Genomic DNA, 25,012 nt, shown 5'->3' on the forward strand with positions numbered 1-25,012 from the left:
GGTGGGTGGCTGGGGATGAGTGGGGGGGAGGCAACATGGGGACAGGGGTGCGCAGCCAGCTGCGGCAGATTTCACGCACAGCCAGCCAGCAAGGAGGAGGCAAGCGCAGCTGGGTGGCGAGCAAGCCAGGCGTCAGCAGCCCTAGGGCGCGGCGGCACACCCCGGCCAGCCAGCCTGCCACGAGAGGCGGCAGTGCTCACCGGGCGCAGCGGCTGAGGCCCCTGCTGGTCCACCGTGGTGCCCGGCTCCGTCTCCGTGCCGCCCGCATCCGCCCCCGACTGGCTGACACCCGCGCTGCTGGGCTGCATGCTGTCAGCCTTGGCCAGCTTGGCCACAGACGGGTGCAGCGGCTTGTGAGCCTGGGCCTTGGGCCCGGGCCCGCCCGCCGCTGCCGCCTGCTGCTGCTGCGCTGCCGCCTGCTGCTGCTGCGCCGCGCGTGGCTGCCGCTCCTCGCCCGGGGCCGGCTCCTCCTTGAACAGCATGGCCGAGGAGCCAGAGGCCTGCAGCATGCCGGCACCCGGCTGCTGCCCATCCCCCTGCTGCGCGTGCTGGTGGCCCCCACCAGCCTCCCCGCCTGCTCCATCCACGTCCATGGGCGCCGCGCCGCCGCCCTCGCCAGGCCCCACCCCGGGCTCCGCCTTAACGCCCTCGCCAGCTGGCCCGGCAGGCTCCGCCGCCGCCGCCGCGTTGTTCCCTCCCTGCGCATCATCCTGCTCCTCGCCCTTGACGCCCGCCGGCCGAGGCGCCTCGCCCAGCAGCGCCGCCATGGTGGGCTCGTCGGCGTCTGCAGCATGGCGGCAGCGCAGGGGCATGCAGGCTGGGTGCAGGGCAGGGGCGGCAGGGGACGGCACCAGGCGGCCACGCAGCGGTATGCACGAGGACAAGGCAGGCTGGGCAGGGGCGACGCTGGCGCCGCAGCATGGCTGCGCATGGCTGGGCGGGGGGCACGCGTGGCGCGGGCGGGCACGCACCCCTGGGCAGCCCCTCTCCCGCGTGGCAGTACACCTCCTCCAGGTCCAGCATGAAGCTGCAGAGCGCGGCGGCGTCGCCGCAGCCCGCCAGCCGCTGGCGCAGCGCCCCCAGGCTGCCCTCCAGGTCCACGCCCACACGCTGCGTCTCCTCCAGGAACGCCTCCAGCTTCTCGCGCGTCTCGCCCGCCGCGGCAGCCTCCAGCCGCCCAGCCAGCTCCTCCACGGCGGGCTGTGCGGCGCGCGGGTCCAGCGGCGCGGGCCGCTCGATGCCCTCCAGCCGGTACACAGCCTTGCTCTGTGGCACGCAGGGGTGGGGGAGCGCAGAAGAGGCGCCAGCCCAGTGCAGCATGAGCCTGGCAGCAGCGGCAGCAGGAACAGAGGACGGCGGAGGCGCAGCTGGGCGGGATCCCGCGTGCCCAGCCAGCGCCGCGCGCCCTCTTTTTCGGCCCCCCCACCTCCACCGCCAGGCGGGCGCAGATGGCCTGGTACTTCTTGCGTATGTTGTGGTGCAGCTGGCGCTCGCGAGGGCCGCGCCGGTTGAGCCGCGAGATGACCTGCAGGTGGAGAGCGAGGGCAGCGGAGGGCGGCTGGTCAGGGCAAGCGCACAGGCACGTAGCAGCAGCACCTGGACTCCGAGGATGGCTCCCCGCCAAGCAGGGCAGCGGGGAGTGCCCGCACACGTGCCAGCGCAGCAGGGCCCCCACGCAGCGCACCTCGTCCAGCTGCTGCTTGGAGGTGATGGCGCTGATGCGCTGCCCATCGGCATCCTCCACAAACAAAAAGCCGGGGTCGCCTGCAGGAGGGCGGGGAGACGGGGGCGGACAGGGAGTCGGCCAGCAGTCGTAGCGACGGCAGGCCAGCCAGCTTCCCATGCAGCGCGGTTGGCGGCCAGCCAACAGCAGCCAGGGAGGAAGGCTCGGGCCGCAGGCGCTCACTGTGCAGCCACCAGTAGCGGCGGCAGTGCCGGTCCAGGCCCAGCGGCTCGGTGCGCATTGCAGTCTGCGCGGGTGGGGGTGGCGGGGGGCAGGCACGGGAAGCCAGTGCCGATGTGGATCCCCACTGACAGCTGCCCAGCATCAAGCGCGATTACACGATGCCAGCACGTCCCCGCGCTGATCGGCAGGTGCAGAGCAGCCGGGGGCCGGCACCAGGGCCTCACCTCCTCCATGCGTGCGTCGTATGCGAGCTCACGCTGCATCCGGAAGCGGGAGGCGTCGTCTGCAGGCAGGCAGGCAGGCAGATGGGCGGGCATGCAGGCATTAGTCCCAGTCCCAGAGGCGGCAGCCATGGAAGCAAGCAAGGAAACACCCCGGCTTGCTTGCTGTCCTCCTGACGTCTGCAAGCATTGAGCTGTTGGCTGATCGCAGCACGGCCAGCACCCCGCCTCACCATCGCCCTCCTCCTCCATCGCCTCCGCCTCCACCTCCTCCGCCATCGCCTGCAGCTCCTCTTCAGTCGGCTCCGCGTGCTTGCCGCCGCCGCCCTTCCTGCCGCCGCCGCGCCCGCCCCGCTTCTTGCCAATGCCAAACACGGGCGCCCAGTCGCCCTGCAGCATGCGAAACACTCGCTCCATATCTTTGGTGCGCGCACAAAGTCTAACGAGCCTGCTGCCGCTGCTTGCTCCTGTTTCCAACACAGCCCCGGCCCCACCTCACGCTTGGCGCGCCGCTCGGCGGCGTGCTCGCGGTACCGCTCTGTTGTGATGTGGGTGATGTTCTGCAGGCGGTTGTTGATGTCGTTGCGCAGGGCATAGCCCTGCAGCACAGACGGGCAGAGGCAGCAACAGCCAGGCAAAAAAGTCAGCAAGCCAGGGCCGCGAAGCAGGCAGTGGGAGAAGGGGCGGCCAATGGCCGGCAGCCAGCAGGATGGAGCAAGGAGCCGCGCAGGCGGTGCGGCCCAGCCACCGCGTCTGTGCAGAGGCAGCAAGGGGGAGGGTTGCATGCAAAGAGGCCTGCCTGCGCAATGTCGTAGCAGAGGATGTTGAGGAGGCGCAGCAGGGCGGTGGGCGGCAGGCGGTGCCAGGGCCTGCCTTCCAGCAGGTGCGCCAGGTGCAGCGCCGCCGCGTCGTCCTCCATGCCAATCACGTCGGCGCCCTCGCCTGCAGGGGCAGCCATCGGACACGGCAGGCCAGGCACTCAAGCGCAGGAGGCTGGGCGCAGAAGGCTGGGCACCGCAAGGCAAGGCAACCTCGCCGGCGGCAGGACGGGCATGCCGCAGTGCCCACCTTCGATGAGTGCGGCCTTGCCGGCGCGGGTGGACAGCAGGTAGCGGCGGCAGATCTCTGGCCACGTCCCCTCTGCAGGCAGAGCAGATAGCAGGAGCCAGGGCAGGTGAGAAGCGCCATTGGGAGCTGCCTGGAATCGCGGCAACAGCGGGCTGAGCGGCGCGCCTGTGAGGACGCGGGCCCAGCGCTTGGCGCGCCCCCGCTCTGGCGGCTCGTGGTTGAGCAGCTCCAGCAGGCAGCACTGCAGGCGGGCGCAGGCGTGGGCGCAGCGTGGGCAAAGTCAGGCAAGTGGCCAACAGGCTGGGGAAGCAGCTGAGCCAGAAACGCTACCGGCCCACCCCACACCGCAGACGCGCACCAGCAGCAGCTGCTGCAGCAGCTTGGCCAGCTCGGGGTTGTCCAGGGGCCATGCCAGGGAGATGTAGAGCTCCTGCAGGCCCATGGCGCGCGCCTCGCACGCGTCGCCATACAGCTTCAGGAACTCGGTGGCGACCAGGCCCTGCCACAGTATCGCCTGCAGGGTGTGGGGGAGGGGCGAGATGCAGCGCAAGTATGAATGCAGAGGAGCAGGGCACGTACATGGATGGTGCAGGCAGGCACACAAGGGCGAGGGTGTGCAGCCTTGTTGCGTGCAACAGCGCTGGGCAGCTGCCTGGGCGTGGGGGGCACAAGCAGGCAGCACGCGGCGGGGTGCCCGGCGAGGGTCACATTTCCCCCTCCCACCTGCGCATGCTCCCCGCTGACCAGCTCCTGGTAGTGCTCCGGGGGCCCCTGGATGATGACCTGCAGCTTGCCCAGCGCCTCTGCCGCCTCGGCGATGCGCAGGCGCAGGTCATCCTGCTCCGCGGCGCTGAAGGCGGGCTGCGGCGGCAGGCCCGGCGCGCCCTCCTGCTGCTGCTGGATGCGCTCAACCAGCTCCTGCAGCTCGCGCAGCCTGGCGGGCAGGAGGCGGGGGGGAGGCTCCATGCTTGTTTCGGGTGCTCAGCCGGGGGCAGGGCAGGGCCCCGCAGCAGCGCTGCCGGCGACAGCGACCACGGCGCCGCCGCTGGCCACCCTCGGCTCCAGCCCCGGGCCGCAGCTGCGAGCGGCAGCGCGGAGCTGCTGCCCCACCTGATCTCCAGGCGGTTCACATTCTCCTTCTCCTCCTCCAGCACATCCCAATCATCCGGCTGCATCCGGGCGGCGGCAGCAGCACAACAGCAGCAGCAGCGCCCCTGGTCACTCGGCTGTGCTTCTACCTGAGGCGCATAGCCTGCTAAGGCTGCGACCGAGGTGGCACACTTCCACACACTCTCCAACACACCTTCTTCCGATCTCTGTCAATGAGCACCGCCCGCTTGGCTGCCTTGTCCTCGGCGGCCCGCTCCCGCGCCGCCGCCCGCTCGCTGGCCGCCAGCCGCCGGCTCTCCCCATCCATCACCCGCCGCAGCGCCGCCTGCGTGCTGTCCACGCACTTTGGGCAGCACCAGTCGCCTGAGGGCAGCTCGGCGGCGCTGAGGCCCAGGCATGCCTGGTGGAAGGAGCGGGGGCAGGTGTCACACAGCAGCAGCGGCGACTGCTCCACATGGGCCACCTGCACAGCCAGGAGGCAGGCAGGGCAGGCTGGCCAGGTCAGCGCACGCAGGCAGAGCAAGTAGGCCTGTGCCTCGGAACACCAGCAAAACGCTCTCCACACCACCGCCGTGCGGCACACAGGGCGGCTGCAGCAGCTGCAGCGGAGAGCACAGGCGCGCCCGCCCGCACCCTGTGGCACTTGGGGCACTTGAAGTTGTTGCGGTCCGACTTGGGCTTTGCTGCCTCGGCGGCCAGCCGCTGCCGCACCTCCTGCCGCTGCTGCTCAAGCCGCGCCTGGCGGCCAACCCCGTCCAGGCCGTCCAGCTGTGGGCAGCGCAGCAGCAGATGCAGCAGTTAAGATGGCATGGCACACTGCAACATGCCAGGGTGCCCAGCACTGTAGCTAGCCTGTCCATGTCACACACGCTACTGCACCCTCACCTGCCCCGAACCAGGCATGCTGCGGGAGCCAAGCGGCCCCATGCTGCCAGCAGGCCCCGCTCCGAAGCTGCCACTCGCGGCTGCCACGGCCGCAGCAGCAAAGGCTGCTGCCGCCGGGTTGGCCTCGGGCTGGTAAGTATAAGCGCCGCCGCCACGGCCGCCCCAGCGGCCACGGCCCCTGCCACGCCCGCGCCCCCTGCCACGGCCCCGCGCCGGCATGAAGCGAGCCTCCACACTGGCATGCATGGGGGCGTACTCTGCACAGCAGGAAACACAGGCTAGGGTGTGGGCCCCCCATACGCACTGGTTTGGAGGCAGATGGTGCTAAGCCAGTGCTCCACAGGATGGGCATTCAGCCACCCGTGGAACACCCCTGGCACTGCCCCTCACCGCCGTCGCTGAAGTCGCTCTCAGCCGCCGCCTCCTGATACAGCTCCGCCTCCTCCTCCTCTGCATTGGGCGCGGCGAGACAGGGGGGAAAGGTTCGCACCAGAGCCAAACGAACAGCTGGGAGTCCAGGCAAGGCAGTCATCCTATCCACGCATTCTCAGCCTCCCTCGCTTCCTCCGTGCGCCCACCTGGGTCGTAATCGTCCTCCTCCTCCTCGTCGCCCGCCCCCACCTCGTCATCCGAGCCCCCAGCCGCCGCATGCTGCAGCGAGGGCACCTTGTGCAGCGCTTTCTGGCGGGCGGGGCGCAGCCGCTCCGCCATCTTTGGCGGCAGCTGCTCCGGCAGGTCGTACTTGCGGCGCCAGTATTCGGCCACGCGCCACAGGCAGCTGATGCCGGCCACGCCCTGCCAGGCGAGCGGAGCAGAGTGGAGCAGAAAAGTGAGGACACACGCCAGCCAAGTCGCATGCGGGTAGCAGCTCAGCACAGTTGTGCTGCCCATTGCCCAGATGCCACCAGGCACAGATGCGCCAGGTAGGGGAGAGAGCAAGCAGGTGGGCAAACACATTCCCCCTGGCACACTTCAGCCATGCAAGCGTAGCTCCCCAGGGCCACCCACCGCCACAGGCTCCGCAGTCGCGACCGTCTCAACCCACTGCTGCAGCAAGGGCTGGGTGAGCGCTGCCAGAGGTGAGTCCTCCGGCCGCTGCAGCTGCGTGCGGCACAGGCTGGCGCGCTCGGCGGTGGGCGTGCCGCCCTCGCCCAGCCACTCCACAACATAAATGATCGACTCGGGGTCCACGGGCGGCTGCTCGGCCTCCTCATCTTCCTCCTCCTCGTCCTCCTTGCCTCCCTCCTTCTCATCCTCGGTGGCCTCAGAGTCCTCCCCCGCAGCCGCCGGGATGCTGGGCCCAGTCGCGCCATTCTCATGGGCGCCGGGTGCCGCTGCAGCCCGCTGCGGGTGCTCCACCTCTCGCACTATGCAGCGTGCGCTGGTTCCGTCCTCCTTTGTGCCAACCAGCTCCTCGTCCTGCAGCGGTGTCGCGACAGGAAAAAAACGCATCCACCTATTGTCAGCACGCATCCACCTATTGCTGTGGCACAGATGCAGCGTAGTCGGAAGCAATCGCACAGCTGCTGCGGGGTCAGGCACCTGCACAAAGTGGCTGGACAGGTGGCCCAGTATGCTGCCGCACAGCTGCTCAGCGGTCTCCACCGAGTGGTGAACCAGCCGGATGGAGTCGGCCTCATACAGGCTGGGGAACTGCGCTCATTGGGGAGGCGGGCAGCGGGGCGCAGAGCAACGGTTTGCCCCTTAAGTGGCAAGGCAGCAAGCTGCCCTCGGCTGCCCCAGGGAGGGTGTGCATCTGATGCCGCACTCGTGAATCAGGCCAACCAGCCAGAGAGCACACGCGGTCGGCCCCTCCCGCCCCACCCCTGCCTGGACCGCGCCCCATGGCTGTTGGCAGCGGCGCTCAAGTTGCAGCACTTGCCGCCAGCTGCTGCCAGGCAGCGTAGGTGTGCCAGCCACAGCGTGCAGGTTGAGGTGGCGGGCTGACATCGCGGGCCCACCTGCTCCACCACCCGGCCCACACGCTGCTCGCTGATGACAGCCTCCTCGTACGTCAGGCCGCTGGCGCCGGTGTATTTGCAGCTCCATATGCGCTGACGGTAGTGGTTGAGCTGCTGGAGGTAGGTCCTGCAGCCAGAATCCCCAGACGATCAGTTTGGGGCATCTGGGAGGGCTGCCCACTGTCAGCGGCCCTCCAGCCGCCGTTCCATCACTACAGAGGGCTAGGAGGGCGCCTCAGGGAGCCCTGGAGCCCTGAAGCCACATGATGTTCACTCACTTGTAGTCCTCAAAGATTTCGCCCGTGAACCGATTCACAAACACCTCCGCATCTCCCTTGAGCCCTTCAGGCAGGCCCAGGTGCCTCTGGTGCTCCCCCAGGTCTTCGTTGCTTGGCATAGCCAGGCCACCGCTGCGTCCTCTTCAGCGGTTTAGGGCGACGGGTGGCATGCCTGACTAGCGAGGAAACAGGAGGATGGAGCACAAGTTGCCAGGTCGATTCGGCGCCCCTGCCAAGTGGGCCCGATCGGGCCAGGCTCAGCACACTTTCTTGGATGCAGCCTCCCTCTCCCCATCCTCACGTGCTAGATCATATGCGAATTAAAACGCGGCCCAGGGCAATGAGCAGCGCACAAGTCTGCCAGCCGCATGACGCCGCCGCCGCCGCTGCCGCTCCCGCCGCCGCCACGTTGTGATTGCTGTCGCTCTCTAGCTGCTTGAGGCACCTCAAGCACGCTGCCCGGGGAAGAGGTCGGCCCGGTGCCAGTCATCTGCGGGGGCCTGAGCGTGCTCCACAGCAAGCAGCACATATCCGCCCTCGTAGTCCTGCTTGATGTCCAGTAGCCCGGCATCGTCCGCGCATGGGGAGACGGACGAGATGCCAACCCGCAGGCCCAGCACCGCCGTAGCCGCCACAAAAGCATCAAACATGGCCTGCTCTCTGACCGCGCAGCACAGCAATGCGCTCCCGTGGGGCAACAGACGCTGCTTGATCACGGCCGGAACCTGTTTCACCATCGGCCTGCATCAGACGCAGCGGCAATGCAAACAAAGGTATGTGGCGGGGGGCTAGTCGCTCGGTGTTTCGGCATGGTCACAGCTTACAGATGTGCCGCTACCCAGCTGTGCCGCTACTCACCACTCATAGAGGACATCAGTACCAATAACAACTTCAAACTGCTCCTTGGCATCCATGTCCGGCGCGCCGCCGTGGTTGCTGGCGGTGTCGATGGTGGCACCCGGAGCAGCGGCTGCCGCCACACCTTCGGCCACCCCCGCCACGCCGGCCAGTTCTTCCTGCTCTTGCTCGCTCAGCTGGGCCACAGAGTCCTGCCAGTCGTAGAACCGAATGTGCATGGGTGGAGCGTCCCATGCTGCCGCCTGTCGCTGCTGCTGTTGCGTGCTGCCAGCGCCACACCCCAGCGCTTCGCCCAAGGTCGCATCAAAGTCGTCGCTGCCGCACTCGCTAGCATCTTCCGGGTCCCAATCCTCTGGCCGTTCCTCTCCCGCCTCTGCTGCACCACACCTTGCCGCAGCTGTTTGGCCATTTGCCTGCTCAGTGCAGCCGCCGTTGAGGTGAACACAGTCCCGCAGATTGCGTAGCACCGCATCCACATAATCAGTGAGTAGGACTTTCTCCGCCCCCAGCTTGGCTGCCAGGATGCCGCAGGCCCCGCACCCGCTGCCAATCTCCAGCACACGCTTGCCGCGCACAATGTTTGGGTGGCTGGCCATCTCCCTGCCACAAACCAAACAGGCTCCCGGTGAGGATGTTGCCCGGGTCAGCGCAGCAGACCAATCGTAATGCAAGACAGCACACGAACACAGAAAGGAGGGAAAAGGCGTCCAAACAACAACCACAAACCTGCAGAAAGTGTGGGCTACAGTCCAAATCTTTGCTCCGATGCCATCCCCAAGCGCCCCCTCTTGGAGGATTATCGGGGTCCCGTTATAGGTAAAGGTGCGCACCTGCAGAGAATGAGAGCACGGGCCTCACCTCAGGTGATAAACCAAGGCCATGGTTGGCCACGGCTTGAGTGGCATGGTGCAGGGGCGAGAATCAAGGGCTAGGCGCCATTTGTGGGCGGAAAGATGTTCTGCTGAAAGAAAAATGCCCTTGTGATGCAGGCGGCGCTACCTTGCCGCTACTGGCCATGAGGCCGCTGCAAGCCGCAAGGGCATCTGCTGCCAGCGACAACAGCTCATCGTCATCTGCAAATGCAGTTGCGTGCGGCCTCCTGGTGGGCACGTGATGGGGCCGCCAGTTGCTTTGTTGCAGCACAGCTAAATACTCACCCGTGCGCTTCAGCAACCCAGTCAGCACCTGCACAGCCCCCAATCTTCTGGCCTGCAGTAGTTAACTGGGGGCAAACACATGACGAGTTGCGCCTGCGACCGCCGCCTACTGTTGCGCCGGCGCCGGCGAAGCCATCCCGCTCGTTGTCTGGCGGCTCTCATACATCTCGATGCTTATGCCCCCGACAGCTGCTCCTGCTCCTCCGGCTCAAGCAGAGAGTTCAGGCATGCCGGCGCATTGCATACCTCTTCGGCATAGGCTTCTTGATTACAGCTGCTCGAGAGCTCCTCCAGTGCAATTTTGACGCGATGGCGCGCTTCTTTCGCCCGAATGTCCGCCAACCACTTCTCCACTCTCTCATTGGCGATCAGCAAGCTGAAGAAGGACTCCTCATCCACCATGGGTGCAGAAGAGGAGGCAATTGTATCGCAAACATGAAGAATGCCCTGGTGCCGCAACCTGTGGCGACTGCCAGGCGGGCAACATTGCTGCATGCTGTGCCAAGCTGTCGTGGGCTTCTGTAGTGACTTCGCAGGGCCTTCCACATTGTTGCCAAGGGCATGCGTAAGCAGCTGGCCAAACTGGAGTGATCGACGCCATCATGGCCCCCGCTCACTTGCGGCAGAGGCCTGCCAAAGTGCAAAAGGGCGGCACCGTGACCTCACAGCGGCGTCCTCAACAACGATCGAAGCAGAGCAATCCATGGCTGAGGGGTGAGCCGACCCGCCGTCAGCGGTGGCGGCAGCGGCGGCACTTGCGCCCCACCGCACCCCAATGTTGGCCACTTGGATTTGATCCCTCTGCTGCTGCGGCAGCTGGATTGCAGGTATCAGCGCTTTGGCCGCCCTGGCAGCGGTGCTGGCTGTGGTCCATTTTGTGTCAGGTGCGGTGAACCAAGCCATTTGCAGAGGCTGGTTGCTTCTCCGACCTGACTCTGCACTTGCTGACTCATTGGCCTGGTGCCACAGGCCCGGCCAAGCCCGCTGTGCTGCAACCTTTCCCAAGTAGGCAGCTGAAGCAGCTGCCGCAGTTTGAAGGGCAGCATGCAGAGCAGCTACTGTGGGGCACCTACCGGCCAGGCTATTATTTTGGTGCGCGCCCCCGCCAGCATTTGTCGCGTCGCAGCTGGGTCTCATGATTGCGAGCTGGGCCGCTTACCCTTGTGGACCTGCTCCATGAGCTGAACACCACTGACGGGATGTGCAGGCATGCGCATGCGCCGGCCCCAGTCCCTGCTCATGGGCCTCATGTGGGTGGACCCGCAGCGGCAGGACCCCCTGGGCAACATCAGGTGCGCACGGCTCCAGCCCGCTCGGCTCCAGCCCGCAAACCAGCTGCGCTCATGCAACCGCCGCCGTCACTGCCGCGCAACCCGACCTGGTCCGCAGGCATGAGGCCCAGCAGCGCGACGGTCTTGCCAAGTATGGCTGGTTGCAGCACGATGGCCAGGGTTATGGCCTGCAGCAGCTGTGGGATGAGCAGTTCAACATCACCACGGCCTGGGTGCGCAGCAGGCCGTCTGTCCAGCCAGCTTGCATGCCTGACTGCTCAGCACACGCTCTCGCCAGGCAGGCGCGGCACCCAGTAGCAATACCATGCTTCACCTGCCCCTGCTTCATGCTTCATTCTGGCTTCATCCTGGCACCTGCCGACTGCACCGTGCAGGCCAAACACCTGTGCCCGGATTGCGGCCTGGGCGGCGATTGGGGTGCCAGCGTCAGCATCGAGGAGCGGCACATTGGCGCCAGTGACCAGCCACGGCGGCGACTGCTGGAGGACGAGTATGCAGAGCCTGATGGGGACGAGGGCGGCGAGCAGCTGGAGGAGCAGCAGCAGAGGCCGCAGGTCGTGTCGCTGTTGTTCTACATGGCAGCAGAGGATGGCGGTGCGCTGGAGGTTGATGCGGCAGCAGCCGCAGAGGCGCTGCAGCAACAGGGCACCGCTCAGGCGTCGCTGCGGCCTGTCATCAGCGGCAGGACGGCGCCGGTGGGCAACTGGCAGCTGCACCTGCAGCGGGGCACCAGTCCTTCTGGCGCCACCCCCGGCGCGATACTTGCCGTCAACTACCTGGCGGTGGCCACGCCCCACATGCACAACCTGACCAACCTTGTGCGGGAGGGCGTGATGGCCAGCGTGCGGCAGCAGCACGCGGCGGGGCAGCAGCAGTACCGCCTCGTCCTGCCCGACACCACCCAGCCAGGAAGCAACCTGGCCATCTTTCAGGTCACCGCCGTGCTGCCACTGGCCATTGACCTCAGCTTTGTGTCTGGCCTCAAGGCTGGCTCCACAGGGCAGCATCTAGCAGGCCGGGTGGCAGCGGTCAGCGGCAGCGGCCTGAAACAGCGGCTTGCCGCCGGGGCGGCGGCATTTGAGCAGCGGTTTGCAGGCACGTTTGGGTCGCTGGCTGGCGGCAGTGCTGCCGCACGGGCGCTGGCCCAGCTGCCTGGCGGTGCAGGAGCTGTGGCACGAGCAGCGCTGAGCAACATGCTGGGTGGCATTGGCTACTTCTTCGGCCACTCCCTGGTGCGCGTGAGGCAGCGGCGGCAGGGCCAGGTGGTAGAAACAACGGCCAAGCTCTGGGACACGGGCGTTTACACAGGTGGGCTCACATCGGTGACGGGGTGGGTGCCTGCTTGCACTGCCCTCCCGATGTGCCCTGCCGCGTCTCTGCATGATCTGTTGCCTAGCTGTGCAGCTGTGCCGAGCCGGAGCTTCTTCCCCCGTGGCTTCCTGTGGGATGAGGGATTCCATCAGCTGCTCATCAGGCAAGCTGCGTCTACTCTGCAACAGGCACATATGCGTAGTTACACTGCACCATTGTTTCGGCTGCACCCTGCCCATCTGCACAGCGAAAAACATCAGTACATGCGCGGTATGCTGCAGGCAGTGGGATGCCGCCATCAGCCGGGACATACTAGGCCACTGGTTTGATTTGATGAACACACAGGGCTGGATTGCTCGGGAGCAGATTCTGGGAGAAGAGGCGCGGGCCAGGTCTGGCCTTTGCACATTGACAAGGATAACGGGGGGACGTTCCTGCACCAAATTCATACTCAACTGTTGCAGGGTTCCCGCCGAGTTTGTGCGGCAGTCGCCCGATGCGGCAAACCCGCCCACCTTCTTCTTGCTGCTTTCTGACATGTCACAGCGTGTAGCTGCCGCTGCAAAGGTTGGCTGAGCGAGGAGATGGTTTGTTGCATGCATGCTCAGGTTGTTGCATGAAGCTACTGATTGACGGCTCTGTGCCATTGCAACCTATCCATGTGGCTATGCTGCAGGCGCGCGAGTGGGACGACGCTGACCGAGCAGATGCCGAGTTGCTAAAAGCCGCTTGGCCACGGCTGCGGTAAGCATTTGGCATTTGGAGATGCTCATGTGTTTGGTCTTTTTTTGAATGTTGACTGATGAATAAATTGCCTGGTTTGCCTGCAGCGCCTGGTACCTGTGGTTCAACAGCACACAAGCAGGCCCTGTGCCTGGCTCTTATCGTTGGCGTGGGCGGGATGCCAACAACCAGCAGGAGCTCAACCCCAAGACACTCACCTCGGGTCTGGACGATGCACCTCGAGCGTCGCATCCTTCAGGCAAGGATAGCCTCAGGCCAGCAGTTGTTTGGCCTGATTGCGGCAGGAGCTAGCAATCAGCATCCATCACGTGCTGGCATTGCTCACGGCTTGCTTGCTCCCTGCGGTGCACAGATGATGAGCGACATGTGGATCTGCGCTGCTGGATGGCCCTGGCCACCCGTGCGCTAGCCACCATTGGAAGCAACCTGGGTCTACCCCACAAACGTGAGACATTGGGGGCCAACGGAATGGCATTGCCATTAGAGTCGGGGTCGCAATCCAGCGAGCCACAATCTTGCTGGTTGTGGTTGTAAGCTTGCTATCACCTGCACCCCTGTACTGCAGAGGTGCAGCCGTTCCTGGAGTCTGCTGCCTGGCTAGAGGATTTTGAACGGCTAAACGCCCTGCACTTGGACGAGGCCAGCGGCGAATATCGAGACTGGGGCAGCCACACAGGTGAAGAGGCGAAATTTTAAGATGAGATTGGTCGCATCACACTTTCTGTTGAACGTAGTACGATCACTATCTCATACATGTGGTTGCTCTGGCCTCGCTTTGTTGGTCCGCAGAGGATGTGGAGCTGCGGCGGCCCATGGCGACGCTGTCTGATGGGCGGCAAGTGCCCACAGGAGACATGCAGCGAGTGGTGATTGGCCAGCCCCCACGCTTGCAGCTGGTGCCACAGGTGATGTGCAGAGCAGGGTTAGATTGCGGGGATTGTTTGATGCACAGTCCCCTCACATCAAGTCTTCTTCCTCTTCCTCAACTGCTGCGCAGTTTGGTTATATCAGCCTCTTTCCCTTGCTGATGCGCCTCATCCCCCCTGACTCACCGGCGCTGGGCCGTCAGCTGGTGCTGCTGCGGGAACCAGAGCGCCTGTGGACAGACTATGGCCTGAGATCGCTAAGGTGAGCACCCAGATCTGAACCCGGACCAGCGGGGCCGGGGGGCATCTGTTCAGCAGCCAACAACTTCACCATCACTTGTGCTGAACTGCAGTCGCTCTGCCAGCATCTACCAGCAGCGCAACACCGAGCACGATCCTCCCTATTGGAGGGGTGCCATCTGGATCAATATCAACTACTTGGCAGTACAGGCAAGTCGAGCGTCATGCAACGAGCCTCTGCAATCTGCCAGCACAACACTGACCCGTGCATGTCACAACTGCAGGCATTGCAACATTATGGCGACACCGTGGGCCCGTACCAGTCGCAGGCAGCGGGTCTGCACCAGGAGCTGCGGCGCAACCTGCTGCAGAACATTGTGCGCGAGTATGAGCGCACTGGCTACCTGTGGGAGCAGTACGATGATGCCACTGGTGCGTCGGGCTGCATTCAGCCCAGGGGGAGCCTGCCTGCCTGATACTGTGTTGCGTATCTGAGTCCAGCGCCTTTTCCACACAGTGAACTCCTGCTGGCTGTTTGTGCAGGCCAGGGAAAAGGCAGCCATCCCTTCACGGGATGGACAGCACTGGTGGCGCTGCTGGCCGCCAACCACTGACCTTGAAACTGAGATTGATTGTTTGTGTTAACAAAATCTTCCAGTGCAATCAATGTGCGGTCAGAAAGCAGCAAACCACGAACGCCCGTTTGCCTCACGCCAGTCAGTGTGCGGCCACCGGCTGGGCTCCCGGCTGCGGCAGGGCGCTCAGATCACGAATGATCTCCTCAAAGCGCGCTATGTGCCTTACAAGCACATCCCCTGCACGCATGGGATAATCACAGCCTGAGTTGATGCACCACAGGCGGCGAACAGAAAACCTTGTTCCAACCTATCGTGAGATAGCAATCATGCGCAGTGCAGCTCACCCTTCACCGTCTTGGCCTTTGGCTCGGCAACCACCACCATCTCCTCGCCATCCTGCTGCTCGATGCTGCAGTACACAGAAGGGGGCCGAAATTGAATAACTGCGTTGCAAAGGAAAATGAGCCAATGCAATGACTTGCCGCAAGCGAATACCTGAACTCAATGTCGCCTGCCGTCACTGCCGTGCCAGCCAGCGGGTCGCCAGTGGTCCATGTCACCACCTGCAAGGTGGACACACAATACTGCGGTTCTCAGCAGCGTGGCGGCATAACTATTAGGAGATACGGGTACCAAGCAGAGAATGGATGCAACTGGCACAAGCCGGCTGTGGTCAGGTATTCGAACGTTGTAATCAGGCCCCGAGGGGCTCATGCGAAAGATGGTGATTGTTGTTCTTGAGTCTCATCACACCAGCAGCAGCAACACCGTGCCACACTAACATGCACTATCTCCAGCAGAACTGATCAGGAGAAAAGCCCCCCCCTAAACAGAAACGCACCTGCGTGCTCTGCCGCAGCAGGGCCAGCTGCTGCTTCAGCGTGGCAGGGTCCATCTCCGCAAGGCTAGCGAGCTTGGTGGTGGGGATACTCTGCACCAGTGGCAGTCAAACCAGAAGAGTCGGCAAGGCAGAGCGACATGAATGGCGATTCCTTGCACGATCCCGACATCTACATGGTGAGCATGGCTGCCACGCTCGCACTCACGCTGTACAGTTTGAGGAACTGCTTCAGCGCGGGCAGGTGCTTGCGCTCCTCCACAACGCTCATGAACGCCCTGCAGGTCGAGGGCGGCAGGATGTGGTGAGGGCACCGTGGCCTTTGATACTGGATACAGGCTGGGTTTGGATCGGCCTGCGGCCTGGCGCTGCCGGGCCAGGAGCCCCACCTGAGCTGCACGCGGAAGGCCTCCATGTTGGAGTTGGCGCCCGGGTTGGCAAAGTCGGGTGGTGCGGCAGACACAAACTTGGGGCAGGCGTAGGTGAACAGCTCCTCAAAGGTGTCGCTGGACCCCGCCTGCATCGACCGAACCTTCTCGCCATACCTGCACGGCAAAGGTAGCAGCGTAGGGTGTGTGGTCGCATGATGAACAAGAATGCAATGCAGGTGGACAGAGCCCGAAAAGCGCATCATTGTGGGTGAGCTCACTTCTCGCGCAGCGTGTTGGTCACCGCCTCGTCCAGCAGGCGGTTGGCGGTGGGGCACAGCGCCGTCACGATGGCCAGCAGCGCATACATCTGCTCGTTCTTCTTCAGGATCTGCTCATACACAGCGCCGCGGGCCTGGTGCTTGGCCCTGCAGCAGGCAGCAGGACTGTTTGTGTCAGTAGAGGCTTGTCGGGGTAGAAGCCGCCAGTCACGCAGCGGACCGCAAGGCTCTCCAACGAGAACGCTCAGGGCCGCCCCCACGCACTTGGAGATGTATGTGAGGATGAAGTTGAAGCACTTGGCGGCGTCCAGGTAGCGCTGCAAGTCCCCGGGGTGCCCGGTTGAGTGCTAGCAGCGCCCGATTATGCGCCAGGTGCCTGCGTGCGTGATGCTGCGGGCGCCTGCGTGCGTTGCCCTCACCTGGAGCATGCAGTAGGCAAAGCCAGTGTAGTACAGCAGCGTGATGTTGCACATGGGGATCTTGGTGGTGAACAGGCTCTTGCGCAGGAAGGGGTGCAGCGGCGCCATGGACTGCGAGAGTGGGTGAAGAGGGAAGGGGGCGGAGTGAGAGGTAAAACCTCAAGGTCTGGCCCTCTGTCTGCTGAGGCCATGAGCGCATGTGTGGGCCGCCATGGACGCTGCCAGGAGGCCTACCTTGATGGCGGTGGTGTAGTCTCCCAGGATGGAGTGCACGCGCAGCAGGCCCACGAGGGAGAAGTAGCCCAGCATGCGGCGCACATTGGACTGCAAGGGCAACACGGAAGAGAGAGGCGCAAACACGGTCATGGGTGGGAATACGGGCATCAGAGTAAGCATTGTGTGATAGTGCATGCTGTGTAGCCACCTACCATGCTGCCGTAGCCCTCGGTCTGGTACAGCTTGTCCACCGCGCCTGCAATAACCAAAACCCAGATGCGTGAGGGAGCGGATCAAGCGAGTATTGGGCCTAAGCCCAAGGATGCAAAGGAATGGATGGCAAGCGAGGGTGTACAGGGCTGGCTGGTCAGGGGTTCGAACGTTGTAATCAGGCCCCGAGGGGCTCATGCGAAAGATGGTGATTGGTTCTTCGTCTCATCACACCAGCGGTTTCCGCAGCAGCGTGCAGTGTGGCACAGTGCGACATGCATGCAACGCAGTGGTGCGTAGGCTGCCTGCTGGCCTGCTGCGCACCAGGCTGCGCCAGCTCCTCGCGGATGGCCGATCGCGTCACCAACTCATTCAGGAAGGCCACAACAGCCTGGGGAGCGGAGGAGAAGACAGTGGTTGGCAAGGAAGGCAAGGCGAAATGAGCAGGGTGAACGGCAAAGCGTGTCGCCACCTACCGTAGGATCCCACACGCCGTCTGCCTTCTTCAGCATCTCAATCTCCTCGGGAGCCTTGCCCGCCAGCTTGCCCCTGCACCAGCGTGCCGATAGACAGGGCAGAACTTAAAAGGCTTGGAGAAGGAAAGCGCTGGTCAGCACCCATGAACTTTGTCCTCCAGCAGCAAGGTTGGAGTGAATGTGAGTGGATGGGGATGGGTGTGCCCAGCGTGCAAAGGGCTGCAGTTCATAGCCCCCGCCGAGGGGGCATGCTGCGGCCCGCTCATTGCAGGGTTGATGGTTGGTATGTGCCAAGGTGCAAAAAAGCAGGGTGTCAAGGCATCGGACCCTTGGGGGGACGACCCCTCGGGCGCATCAACCCGTGCGGGGACGCGCCGTTGGGACATCAACCCCCGCAGGGATGCATCACTCTGCTCGTCTTTTGGCATGTCACGGCTGGCGCGGCTCCCTGCCCTGTGCATGGGCACTTTTGCATGCCCACCGGTACTGGCAGAAGGACTGGAACTGGTACACAAACTCGTCCACCATGTCCCACAGCCACAGGTTGGGCAGCAGCATGTTGAGGTTGCTGTTCAGGATCACTGCAGGGGCACACGAACAAGTCCCATCTCAGGGTGGGCAGGACAGAGACCAGAGCACCGAGGATCAACCCCAAACCGTGCAAGGTGTGAGTTGTGCCGCGCCCATGTGAGTTGTGCCTCACCCGAGAACAGCTCGCGGTAGTTGTCCCATGAGTCCATGCGCTGCTCAAGGGTGGGCTTGGTGCTGGCGTACAGGTGCCTGCGGGATGGGGGGCCAGCAAAAGCGATGCATGTGCTCTATGGCCCGCACACCGTCTCAATTGCGCAGCGCTCTCCCAGTTCCTTAAGTCTGTGCCCTTCGGTTCCCCCCACGGCCCATCCTCCACCCCACCATGTACACCAGCAAAGGTGCGTCGCGCCACCTCCCTGCCGCCCCTCACCTGTAGTACATCTCCTTGTACAGCAGCCCAAACACGTGGTCGCCATCCACCAGCGGTAGCACAGAGTCCACTGTGGGCCAGGTGCTGCCCTTGAAGAAGCGCTCGCTGAGGTGCGGGAAGGTGTGGCTGTACATCACATACACCTCGTTGATGTTGCGCTCCCTGCGTGTGAGGGCAAGGGCAGGCGACAGTTGGTGGACAAACAACACACCCAAAGCGCGCTGTCAGCGCAGAAGAGGTGCCCGAGATTTTTGATGGCTGGCGCCTGCGGCGATCATCAGTCTGTGGCTGAAAACATGCTGCGGCTGGTCTGCATAGTAGGCTGCACCTGATGTGGCGATAGAGGAACTGGCAGAAATCGGCCACCATCTTGGGCACGGGGGCGGGGCGGGCAAAGCCGCCCTGCAGGCACACACCGGCAATGGCAGTGCAGTCGTTCAGACGGGTCTCAGGCGTGGGAAGCTGACAGTGACTTGGCCGCTCTTTCGCTCAGCCAGCACGGAGCAGCGCAGCCAAAGTGCAAGCGGCAGGGAGAGGTCGCCGCCGGGCCAAGTGGCGGGGCGGGTCATCAACACAGCAGCCAGACCACGCAGCAGCCAGCGCAAATCTTTGCAATGCCAGTTGCAGCCTGAGGCAGGCAGGAGCCGAGCATGTTGGGTGATGGCCATGCACGGGGCAGCTGGCGGCTGCGCAATGACTGCCGAAGTCTGGCATGCTCACCTCGTATGCATCCATGCCGCCGGCTGTGTCCTGGCTGCGACTCCTGGCCTTTGCTGATGCTGCGCGGCGCTCTGACCCTCTCCTGTGAGCTGAACTGAGCTCGCCAACGGGCACCAGAAGTGATGGACGCGCGATGGACCCGCGCCTTGCCCGAGCCAGGCACCTGGGTGCACTACGGCCTGTCCTGCTGTAAAGCAGCCACGGCCTCCTTTGTGCCCTTCTGTTGTACAGATCTTACAGAAATGAGACTCGTATTGCACGTGCAGCGCGCCACTCCCTGGCGACCAGGTAACTGCGCTGGGCAAAAGCGGCGTGGTTCAATACAGAGGCTCTATACAGCTCCATGAGCCCTGCACAATTGCTAGCACCTGTATGCACTTGCAGGATGGATCCCAGATGGCGCCTTGCGCTGGGGGCCGCAGCGGCAGCGGCAGCGGCAACGGCCGCCGCAGGCAGCGCCGTGCCGCCGCCGCCTCCCTGTGCCAGCTCCTGCTGCGGCAAAGAGCCTGGGTGCAGATGATCAAGAGCAGCAGAATGGATCCACTAGCGACCCGGCCAAGGGGTGGCAGGAGCTGGTGGAAGAGGCGCAGCAGCAGGTTGCGGCGCAGCAGGCGGACCTGCCGGGTCTGGCAGAACCATACCCGCTGGACAAGACGCGGCAGCTGGTTGAGAGTGCCATGCTGGCGGCTGTGACAGGCCTGGCCTACACCGTGGGCAACCTGCTCAAGCTGGAGAGCTACCTCGCCTACATCCTGCCGCTGCCGGTGGTGCTGTCGGCGCTGCGGTCGGGACCCGTGCCGGCCGTCAAGACGCTGACCGTCACCTGCCTGCTCCTGCTGAGTAAGTGAGGCTGGCGGTGGGTGCGGTTGGTGTGTGGTAAGGCAGCTCGAGACTCGCAGATGGGCTTTGTTGATGTGGCCGGCACACGTAGCCAGGGCACAACATGAGGCCGAGCCCTGGCGAGATGCACTTGCTGATGCACGGCCATTGGTGTGCTGCAGTCCTGATGGGCCCCGTGCGCGCCACCACCTACCTGCTGGTGTATGGCGTTCTGTCGCTGTCGCTGGCCGTCTGCTGGGCGCTGCGGCTTCCGTGGGTGGTGAGCATACCGCTGGGGGCGCTGGCGCGCATCGGCGGGTACCTGGCCTACATCGCCCTGTCCTCCTGGGTCACCAACGAAAACCTGTGAGCCGTGCGGCGGGGGTACTGCTGCAGCAAACAGGGTGCCCCCCCCCCCCTGCCCAGCAGGCGCTGCCCCGCCTCACTCTCTGGGCTGGCCACAGCGACTGCTGCCTGCCGCCCTGCCCACTGGCATCCCTGCCTGTCCGCCCACCAGTCCGCTCCTCGCAACCAACCCCACCCCCCTGCTGCACAGTCTGATGCTGATGCTGAACAACGTGTATGCGCTGCTGGACCAGCTGTCGGCGCTGCTGGGCACCACGGGGTCGCCGCCGCTGCTGGCCGTGGCGATCGTCCTCTGCTCCCTGCTCTTTGTCAACTCCATCATGTATGTGGCGCTGTCGCACGTGCTGTACGCAATCATGCTGAGAGGGATGGGCCTGGAGCTGCACGGGGCGCCAAAATCTTTGGAGCGGTTTATCGCTGGGCTTCCAACCACCTAGCCACCATGCATGCCCGCCCTGCGTGTCGGTCGGAAGCAGTGTAAAAGACCTGGCGGCACTCGAGCAGTGTAACAGAAGGCAACTCAAAAGAATACTGGAAACACGGTTTATTGCCTAAGCTGTGGCTTTGGCACTGTCTCTCAGGTGGGCTTGCGCCCATCCTCACGCTCAGGTTCGTGGCACCAGTAGCAGCCCGCCAGGGAGACGTTGTCAGACCCCAGCGCCGCCCGCGCCGCGTAGATGGCCTCCTCTGGGAAGCCCGCGTCGGCTGCCTGCGGCAAATCTAGAAACCCTGCCGCCTGCTGCCACAGCACCAGGTCCTTTGCGCCCATGACTGCCGCGGTGGCGCCCGCCATGGCCGCCGTGCTGCGAGGCAGCGCGTCGCTACCCTCATGGGCCGCCGCCCCCGCTGGGTAGGACAGGCTGTGCACGACGAGGTCAAAGGGTGGGGCTAGGCCGTTGCCCTCTGCGGCGCTGCTGGCCATGGAGGCGGCAAAGGTGGAGGAGTCCAGGCAGGTGCCAATGATGGCCAGACGCCTGGAAGCGGGGGGCGGCAGGGCAAGGCGGGGTGAAAACGGCAGTGCGCAGGGTGCAGCCAATGGGAAAAGGCGGGCAGCTGCTGGCAGGCAGCGGGCACAAGGTGCCCAGGCTCAGTGCATCTTCTTCTTGCCAGCCCCACCAACCAGTGCGTCCCGCTACTAGCTTCACCTGCCGCGGCGGACGGGCCCCAGAACATCCGAGGATTGCACAACCCTGCCGTCGGGCAGCTCAACCGACTCCCCCTGCTTGAGCCTGGTGAAGTCCACCCCTGGCTCCACCCCCAGCTCCATGGCCCTCTCCACACACAGTCTCCCAGACCTGCAGGGCAGGTGGGCAGCACAGCAGCGCAAGAAGCAGCTTGCTGCAAGCTGGTGGGGATAGACGGCTGGCAGCAGTGTCGCAGGCCGGCCTGCACGACTCTGCTGTGCAACGACGTTGTGGGTGGGTGGGTGCCCCCTTGTGCCATATCTGATGCTGCACCACTGCCTGCACCCCACCAAGCACGGCGCAGGCGGGGCGTGCCTATCTGCCTCCAGCAGCATGTAGCCAAACGTGGGCTGCCTGTTCCTCAGCGGTGCCACGCGCACCACCCACTCATGATCCATGCGTAGCGTCCAGGTCAGGTCGGCCACCCGCAGCCCCGTGCGCCGCGGGTCGCCGGGCGGCGGCAGCGGCTGCGGCATCACGCCCGCCCGCAGGTCGATGCCAGAATTGCTGCGCTTGCGCGTGTGGCGGGCCAGCAGCGTGCGGATCTCGGCGTCATAGTACCTGCAGACGGTACCGCAGGGGAAAGGAGGCACCGGCCATGAGTGAGGCGAGAGGAAAGATGGCATGCGGAGCCTGTGAGCACCAGCCCAGGCGCCCCGCTCCATCCCGCCGCCTCACCCCTCAGGGTTGAGCTGGTCAGGCGGCACGCGCATGACGTAGAGGCGGGAACGCGGGTTGATCTGCTTCAGCTCCTCAAGCTCCTCTGGCGGAACTGCCGCCGCCGAGAACTCGTGGATGACCACAGGCATCTCCAGGTAGGTGCGAGACACAGATAGCATCGTGCTGCGGGCGGGAGGCGGAGGTGCGGCGGCGCGGGCTGGGTGAGGAGATGGAGAGCATGCATGATGAATCAGGGAGCAAGAGCAGAGGAGGCATGGCAGGCGCAGGCTGAGCACAGAGCACTGTGGTCTGCAGGGAGCTGCCAGCCGCCTTGGCCAACCACTGCTGAGCTGCATTTGGCGTCCCTCCACCACCCGCGCACTTGATGTAGTCTGCCAGCCCCTGCGGGCCGTACACGTGCACAGGAGTGTCGGCGGCCTCGTGCCCCTTCTCGCGCGCTGCGCTGATGGTGCACAGGAAGCCGGGCAAGCCCAGGATGTTGTCAGCAGACAGACTGCTGATGAAGATGCGCTCCAGCTTGCCCCAGGAAATGGAGGCGCTCCTACGGGGGAAGGAGCGGCGGTGGCGGCAGACATGCAGGGAGTTGGAGCAGCCAGGCACGGTTGGGGCCAGCAGGCGAGTAACAGCAAGGCAGCAGCCCCTCGCAGCAACAGTGCGTGAGCGTAGCAAGATGCTGGCAGTCGGCAGCTCCCACCCTGCACCCAGGACCCCCGCACCTGGTGAGGTGGCGCTGCGTGTCCTCCCCGCAGTCAAACAGCCACACCGACTTGATGGTGCGCACCACGCAGCTGGTGGTGTGCTTGATGCCGTTTGGCGCGGTGCCTCCCCACAGGAAGGAGAGCTGCAGGTTGGTGGAGTTGGACAGCAGGCGCTCCTGGTTGTGCTCGGTGAGGAACTGGCCCGACGTGCTGCCCTGCAGCGCCAGCAGCGGGTTGTGCTGCAGCGCCGCGCTGCTCAGCACCTCGCCGCCCGTGCCGCCCTCCTCGTCGCCGCTCGACGCGCTGTCCCACCCCGGGTCGCCCGCGGCGGTCGTGCTGTCTGCCAGGCCCAGGGCCGCGTCCGCCACCGCGCTCTCCTCCTTGTTCAGGGCGCGCCCCTCTGCGCTGAACGCGCTGTACACCCCTGCACGGCGGCGGCAGGCGCCCATGGTTCGGCAGGCTGCGCTGAAATGCGCCTTGACGGCGTGAGGTGCATCATGGCTGCAGGTGCAGAGCTTACTGGATGCTATCTGGTCTTTCCTTCCCCACGTCGGCAGTCGTCGGCAGCGCAGCTCGTTGACCAGCACCTCCATCTGCGGCGGCGACGGCGAAGGCAGTCGGCAGTTGCCGCCCGCGCCATGACCAGGCTCACAGCCAGCCAGCCACAACCTCTGGTCCCAGCACACAAGTCAGCATGGCGGGCGGTGGGGCTCACCGGCTGGGCCTTGACCATCTTGTAGCTGAACCGCCCCTCCATGCGCGAGGGGGGCGCCGCATCCGCACCGCTGCTGCTGCTCCCTCTGCCGCTCCTGCTGCCACCCCCACTGCTGCTAACTAGCCTGGGATCCGCCTGTTCAATGTCGATCCGTTCAGTGGCATGCCCTCCCTGGCCTGCTGCCCCTGCCCTCGCACGCGGCTGCGGCACAGCGAGGGGGCGGGCCAGGCTGCCGCCCGCCTGGTGCCGCCGCCACCGCTGCCAACGCGGCCCGTGGCGGCCCAGCGTTTGCGTTGCTGGCGGGGACACGGGCATGCATGCGGGAGAATTGTGTGGCGCTGTGCAGTGCGTCCGTGTTGTCCACTGCATGGCGAGCATGTCGGCCGGCGGCCGGGGGGTTGCGTCACCTGCTATTCAAGCCACAAGCAGCACCCAGGAAACCCCAAAACTTTCACTCCGGCAGCAGCGTGATGAGCGTGGCGTGCCACGCCAAACGAGAGCAGATTTGCATCGCGAGGTGAAACGCGATAGCCTTCCCTGACCCTCGCACTTGATTGTGACACCTAATACAACACCCTAGCACTCCCCACAGTGCCGCTGAAGCAAGGCCATGTGCTGCTGAACAACGCACACCCCACACAGCGGCTGACTCTACCCCTCGTCCGGGCTAGGCATGTCGGCAAACGAACTGGCGGACGTGAGCAGCAACAGCTCCCAGCAAGAGAGCGACAGCGAGGTGTGTCCCCACCGGCCGCCCCCGCCGCTTGGGGCCTGTGGCTGGCAGCAGGCAGTCGCCAGCCAGGGATGCACTGGCAGGGGCAGGCAGCGGTCGGGGTGCCCGGTGGCGCTGGTGCGGAAGGGCCCTTGCAGCCAGGGCGCTAATGCAGGGCGCGCAATCGGTGGCCCCTGCGCCTCCCCCCGCCCCTCCCTTTCTGATCGGCCGCATCAGGCCCACGGAAGCGGCCGTATGGCCGGCGCTGCTTCGGCAGGGCGCCGGGGGCAGGCGCTCCAGGGGCTGCCGCCGCACGCCGCACGTTCGTACCGTGCCGTGCACGACTTCCGCTGAACTCTGAGTCCCCGCCCCCATGGCATGTTGTGCCTGCAGGCCGTGACGCGGATCCCTGATGACGAGGGCCTGGATGAGTGCCGGCCCAGCCTGGACCTGCCCTCCCTGGCGGGCGGCTCCAAGGGCACCGGCCCACGCCTCTTTTGCGGCCACGTGCCAAAGGTGCGCTGCGTGCTGTTGGCTTTTGCCCACCCTTCTGGGCCGGCCTCTCACTGCCCGGCGCACCACTAATGCATTTAGCCTTGCCCCGTCCCTCCCCCACGCCGCCTTTTCCTGCGCAGGAGGTGAACGACGAGATGGTGCGGCAGCACTTCAGCGCGTGGGGCACCGTGAACGACGTCTACTTCCCGCGCCACAAGAAGACTCTCAAGCGCCGCCCCTTCTGCTTCGTCACCTTTGCCAACAAGGAGGACGCGGAGCGCGCGCTGTCGCAGAGCGGGCTGGAGATTGGCGGCGTGGCCATCAAGAACCTGACCATGGTGGAGGACAGGTGCGGGGGGGGGGGGGGGGGGGGGAAGG

The 25,012-nt window shown here is 64.9% G+C and overlaps 7 protein-coding genes across 7 annotated transcripts in view; 3 read left to right on the forward strand and 4 right to left on the reverse strand.

Moving 5' to 3' along the window:
- CHLNCDRAFT_142883 (hypothetical protein) overlaps positions 1-7,548 on the reverse strand; it is a gene marked incomplete at both ends in the record, with an annotated part of 8,953 nt that extends 1,405 nt beyond the window's left edge. Inside the window, 22 exons of the mRNA XM_005849729.1 lie at positions 201-784; positions 972-1,266; positions 1,427-1,525; positions 1,685-1,764; positions 1,907-1,970; positions 2,131-2,189; positions 2,361-2,517; positions 2,622-2,726; positions 2,876-3,069; positions 3,196-3,436; positions 3,554-3,709; positions 3,919-4,129; positions 4,306-4,364; positions 4,499-4,768; positions 4,939-5,073; positions 5,191-5,447; positions 5,581-5,640; positions 5,769-5,985; positions 6,199-6,609; positions 6,733-6,843; positions 7,152-7,278; positions 7,430-7,548. Coding sequence (XP_005849791.1) covers positions 201-784; positions 972-1,266; positions 1,427-1,525; positions 1,685-1,764; positions 1,907-1,970; positions 2,131-2,189; positions 2,361-2,517; positions 2,622-2,726; positions 2,876-3,069; positions 3,196-3,436; positions 3,554-3,709; positions 3,919-4,129; positions 4,306-4,364; positions 4,499-4,768; positions 4,939-5,073; positions 5,191-5,447; positions 5,581-5,640; positions 5,769-5,985; positions 6,199-6,609; positions 6,733-6,843; positions 7,152-7,278; positions 7,430-7,548 — 4,011 coding nt within the window. The remainder of the gene's footprint in view (positions 1-200; positions 785-971; positions 1,267-1,426; positions 1,526-1,684; positions 1,765-1,906; positions 1,971-2,130; positions 2,190-2,360; positions 2,518-2,621; positions 2,727-2,875; positions 3,070-3,195; positions 3,437-3,553; positions 3,710-3,918; positions 4,130-4,305; positions 4,365-4,498; positions 4,769-4,938; positions 5,074-5,190; positions 5,448-5,580; positions 5,641-5,768; positions 5,986-6,198; positions 6,610-6,732; positions 6,844-7,151; positions 7,279-7,429) is intronic.
- A 327-nt stretch (positions 7,549-7,875) lies between these two features.
- On the reverse strand, positions 7,876-9,846 carry CHLNCDRAFT_142884 (hypothetical protein; the record flags this gene model as incomplete). Its single annotated transcript, XM_005849730.1, has 6 exons — positions 7,876-8,170; positions 8,288-8,887; positions 9,014-9,117; positions 9,287-9,360; positions 9,445-9,496; positions 9,691-9,846. The coding sequence occupies 6 exons, from the start codon at positions 9,844-9,846 to the stop codon at positions 7,876-7,878; spliced, it is 1,281 nt and encodes a 426-aa protein (XP_005849792.1).
- A 575-nt stretch (positions 9,847-10,421) lies between these two features.
- Positions 10,422-14,511, forward strand: CHLNCDRAFT_20925 (hypothetical protein; the record flags this gene model as incomplete). Its single annotated transcript, XM_005849466.1, has 17 exons — positions 10,422-10,536; positions 10,652-10,736; positions 10,834-10,948; positions 11,111-11,293; positions 11,393-12,044; positions 12,141-12,219; positions 12,329-12,439; positions 12,512-12,614; positions 12,733-12,791; positions 12,878-13,052; positions 13,152-13,236; positions 13,357-13,467; positions 13,581-13,696; positions 13,789-13,919; positions 14,011-14,101; positions 14,182-14,329; positions 14,441-14,511. Coding segments are annotated over 17 exons (2,430 nt in total), but the record flags the coding sequence as incomplete, so codon positions are not given.
- Positions 14,512-14,524: 13 nt separating this feature from the next.
- CHLNCDRAFT_57223 (hypothetical protein) lies at positions 14,525-19,086 on the reverse strand. Its single transcript, XM_005849731.1, has 18 exons — positions 18,965-19,086; positions 18,573-18,646; positions 18,245-18,406; positions 17,987-18,063; positions 17,765-17,864; positions 17,284-17,356; positions 17,132-17,198; positions 16,810-16,853; positions 16,616-16,705; positions 16,382-16,492; positions 16,227-16,279; positions 15,963-16,109; positions 15,703-15,858; positions 15,522-15,591; positions 15,317-15,406; positions 14,971-15,038; positions 14,820-14,884; positions 14,525-14,712 (listed from the first exon to the last, which is right to left on the reverse strand). The coding sequence occupies exons 1-18, from the start codon at positions 18,977-18,979 to the stop codon at positions 14,615-14,617; spliced, it is 1,560 nt and encodes a 519-aa protein (XP_005849793.1). The 5' UTR covers positions 18,980-19,086; the 3' UTR covers positions 14,525-14,614.
- A 528-nt stretch (positions 19,087-19,614) lies between these two features.
- CHLNCDRAFT_21406 (hypothetical protein) lies at positions 19,615-20,586 on the forward strand (the record flags this gene model as incomplete). Its single annotated transcript, XM_005849467.1, has 3 exons — positions 19,615-19,804; positions 19,966-20,149; positions 20,340-20,586. Coding segments are annotated over 3 exons (621 nt in total), but the record flags the coding sequence as incomplete, so codon positions are not given.
- A 28-nt stretch (positions 20,587-20,614) lies between these two features.
- CHLNCDRAFT_57224 (hypothetical protein) lies at positions 20,615-23,445 on the reverse strand (the record flags this gene model as incomplete). The annotated part of the gene is made up of 8 exons (XM_005849732.1): positions 20,615-21,123; positions 21,295-21,444; positions 21,619-21,894; positions 22,012-22,176; positions 22,376-22,555; positions 22,731-23,136; positions 23,233-23,305; positions 23,428-23,445. The coding sequence occupies 8 exons, from the start codon at positions 23,443-23,445 to the stop codon at positions 20,727-20,729; spliced, it is 1,665 nt and encodes a 554-aa protein (XP_005849794.1). The 3' UTR covers positions 20,615-20,726.
- A 544-nt stretch (positions 23,446-23,989) lies between these two features.
- CHLNCDRAFT_57225 (hypothetical protein) overlaps positions 23,990-25,012 on the forward strand; it is a gene marked incomplete at its 3' end in the record, with an annotated part of 2,736 nt that continues 1,713 nt past the window's right edge. The window contains exons 1-3 of the mRNA XM_005849468.1: positions 23,990-24,163; positions 24,533-24,655; positions 24,775-24,983. Of these exons, the coding sequence (XP_005849530.1) occupies positions 24,101-24,163; positions 24,533-24,655; positions 24,775-24,983 (395 nt within the window). The 5' untranslated portion in view covers positions 23,990-24,100. The remainder of the gene's footprint in view (positions 24,164-24,532; positions 24,656-24,774; positions 24,984-25,012) is intronic.

Source organism: Chlorella variabilis, assembly GCF_000147415.1.
Source record: "Chlorella variabilis unplaced genomic scaffold CHLNCscaffold_5, whole genome shotgun sequence".
In the NCBI taxonomy this organism is placed as follows: Eukaryota; Viridiplantae; Chlorophyta; class Trebouxiophyceae; order Chlorellales; family Chlorellaceae; genus Chlorella; species Chlorella variabilis.

What these genes read in the sequence shown, in the direction of transcription:
- CHLNCDRAFT_57223 (XM_005849731.1), bottom strand. An exon ending in CGAGGAGCTGGCGCAGCCTG is followed by an intron (nt 16,854 to 17,131) that starts GTGCGCAGCAGG and finishes TGGTTATTGCAG; the next exon opens with GCGCGGTGGACAAGCTGTAC. An exon ending in CCGAGGGCTACGGCAGCATG is followed by an intron (nt 16,706 to 16,809) that starts GTAGGTGGCTAC and finishes TTGCCCTTGCAG; the next exon opens with TCCAATGTGCGCCGCATGCT.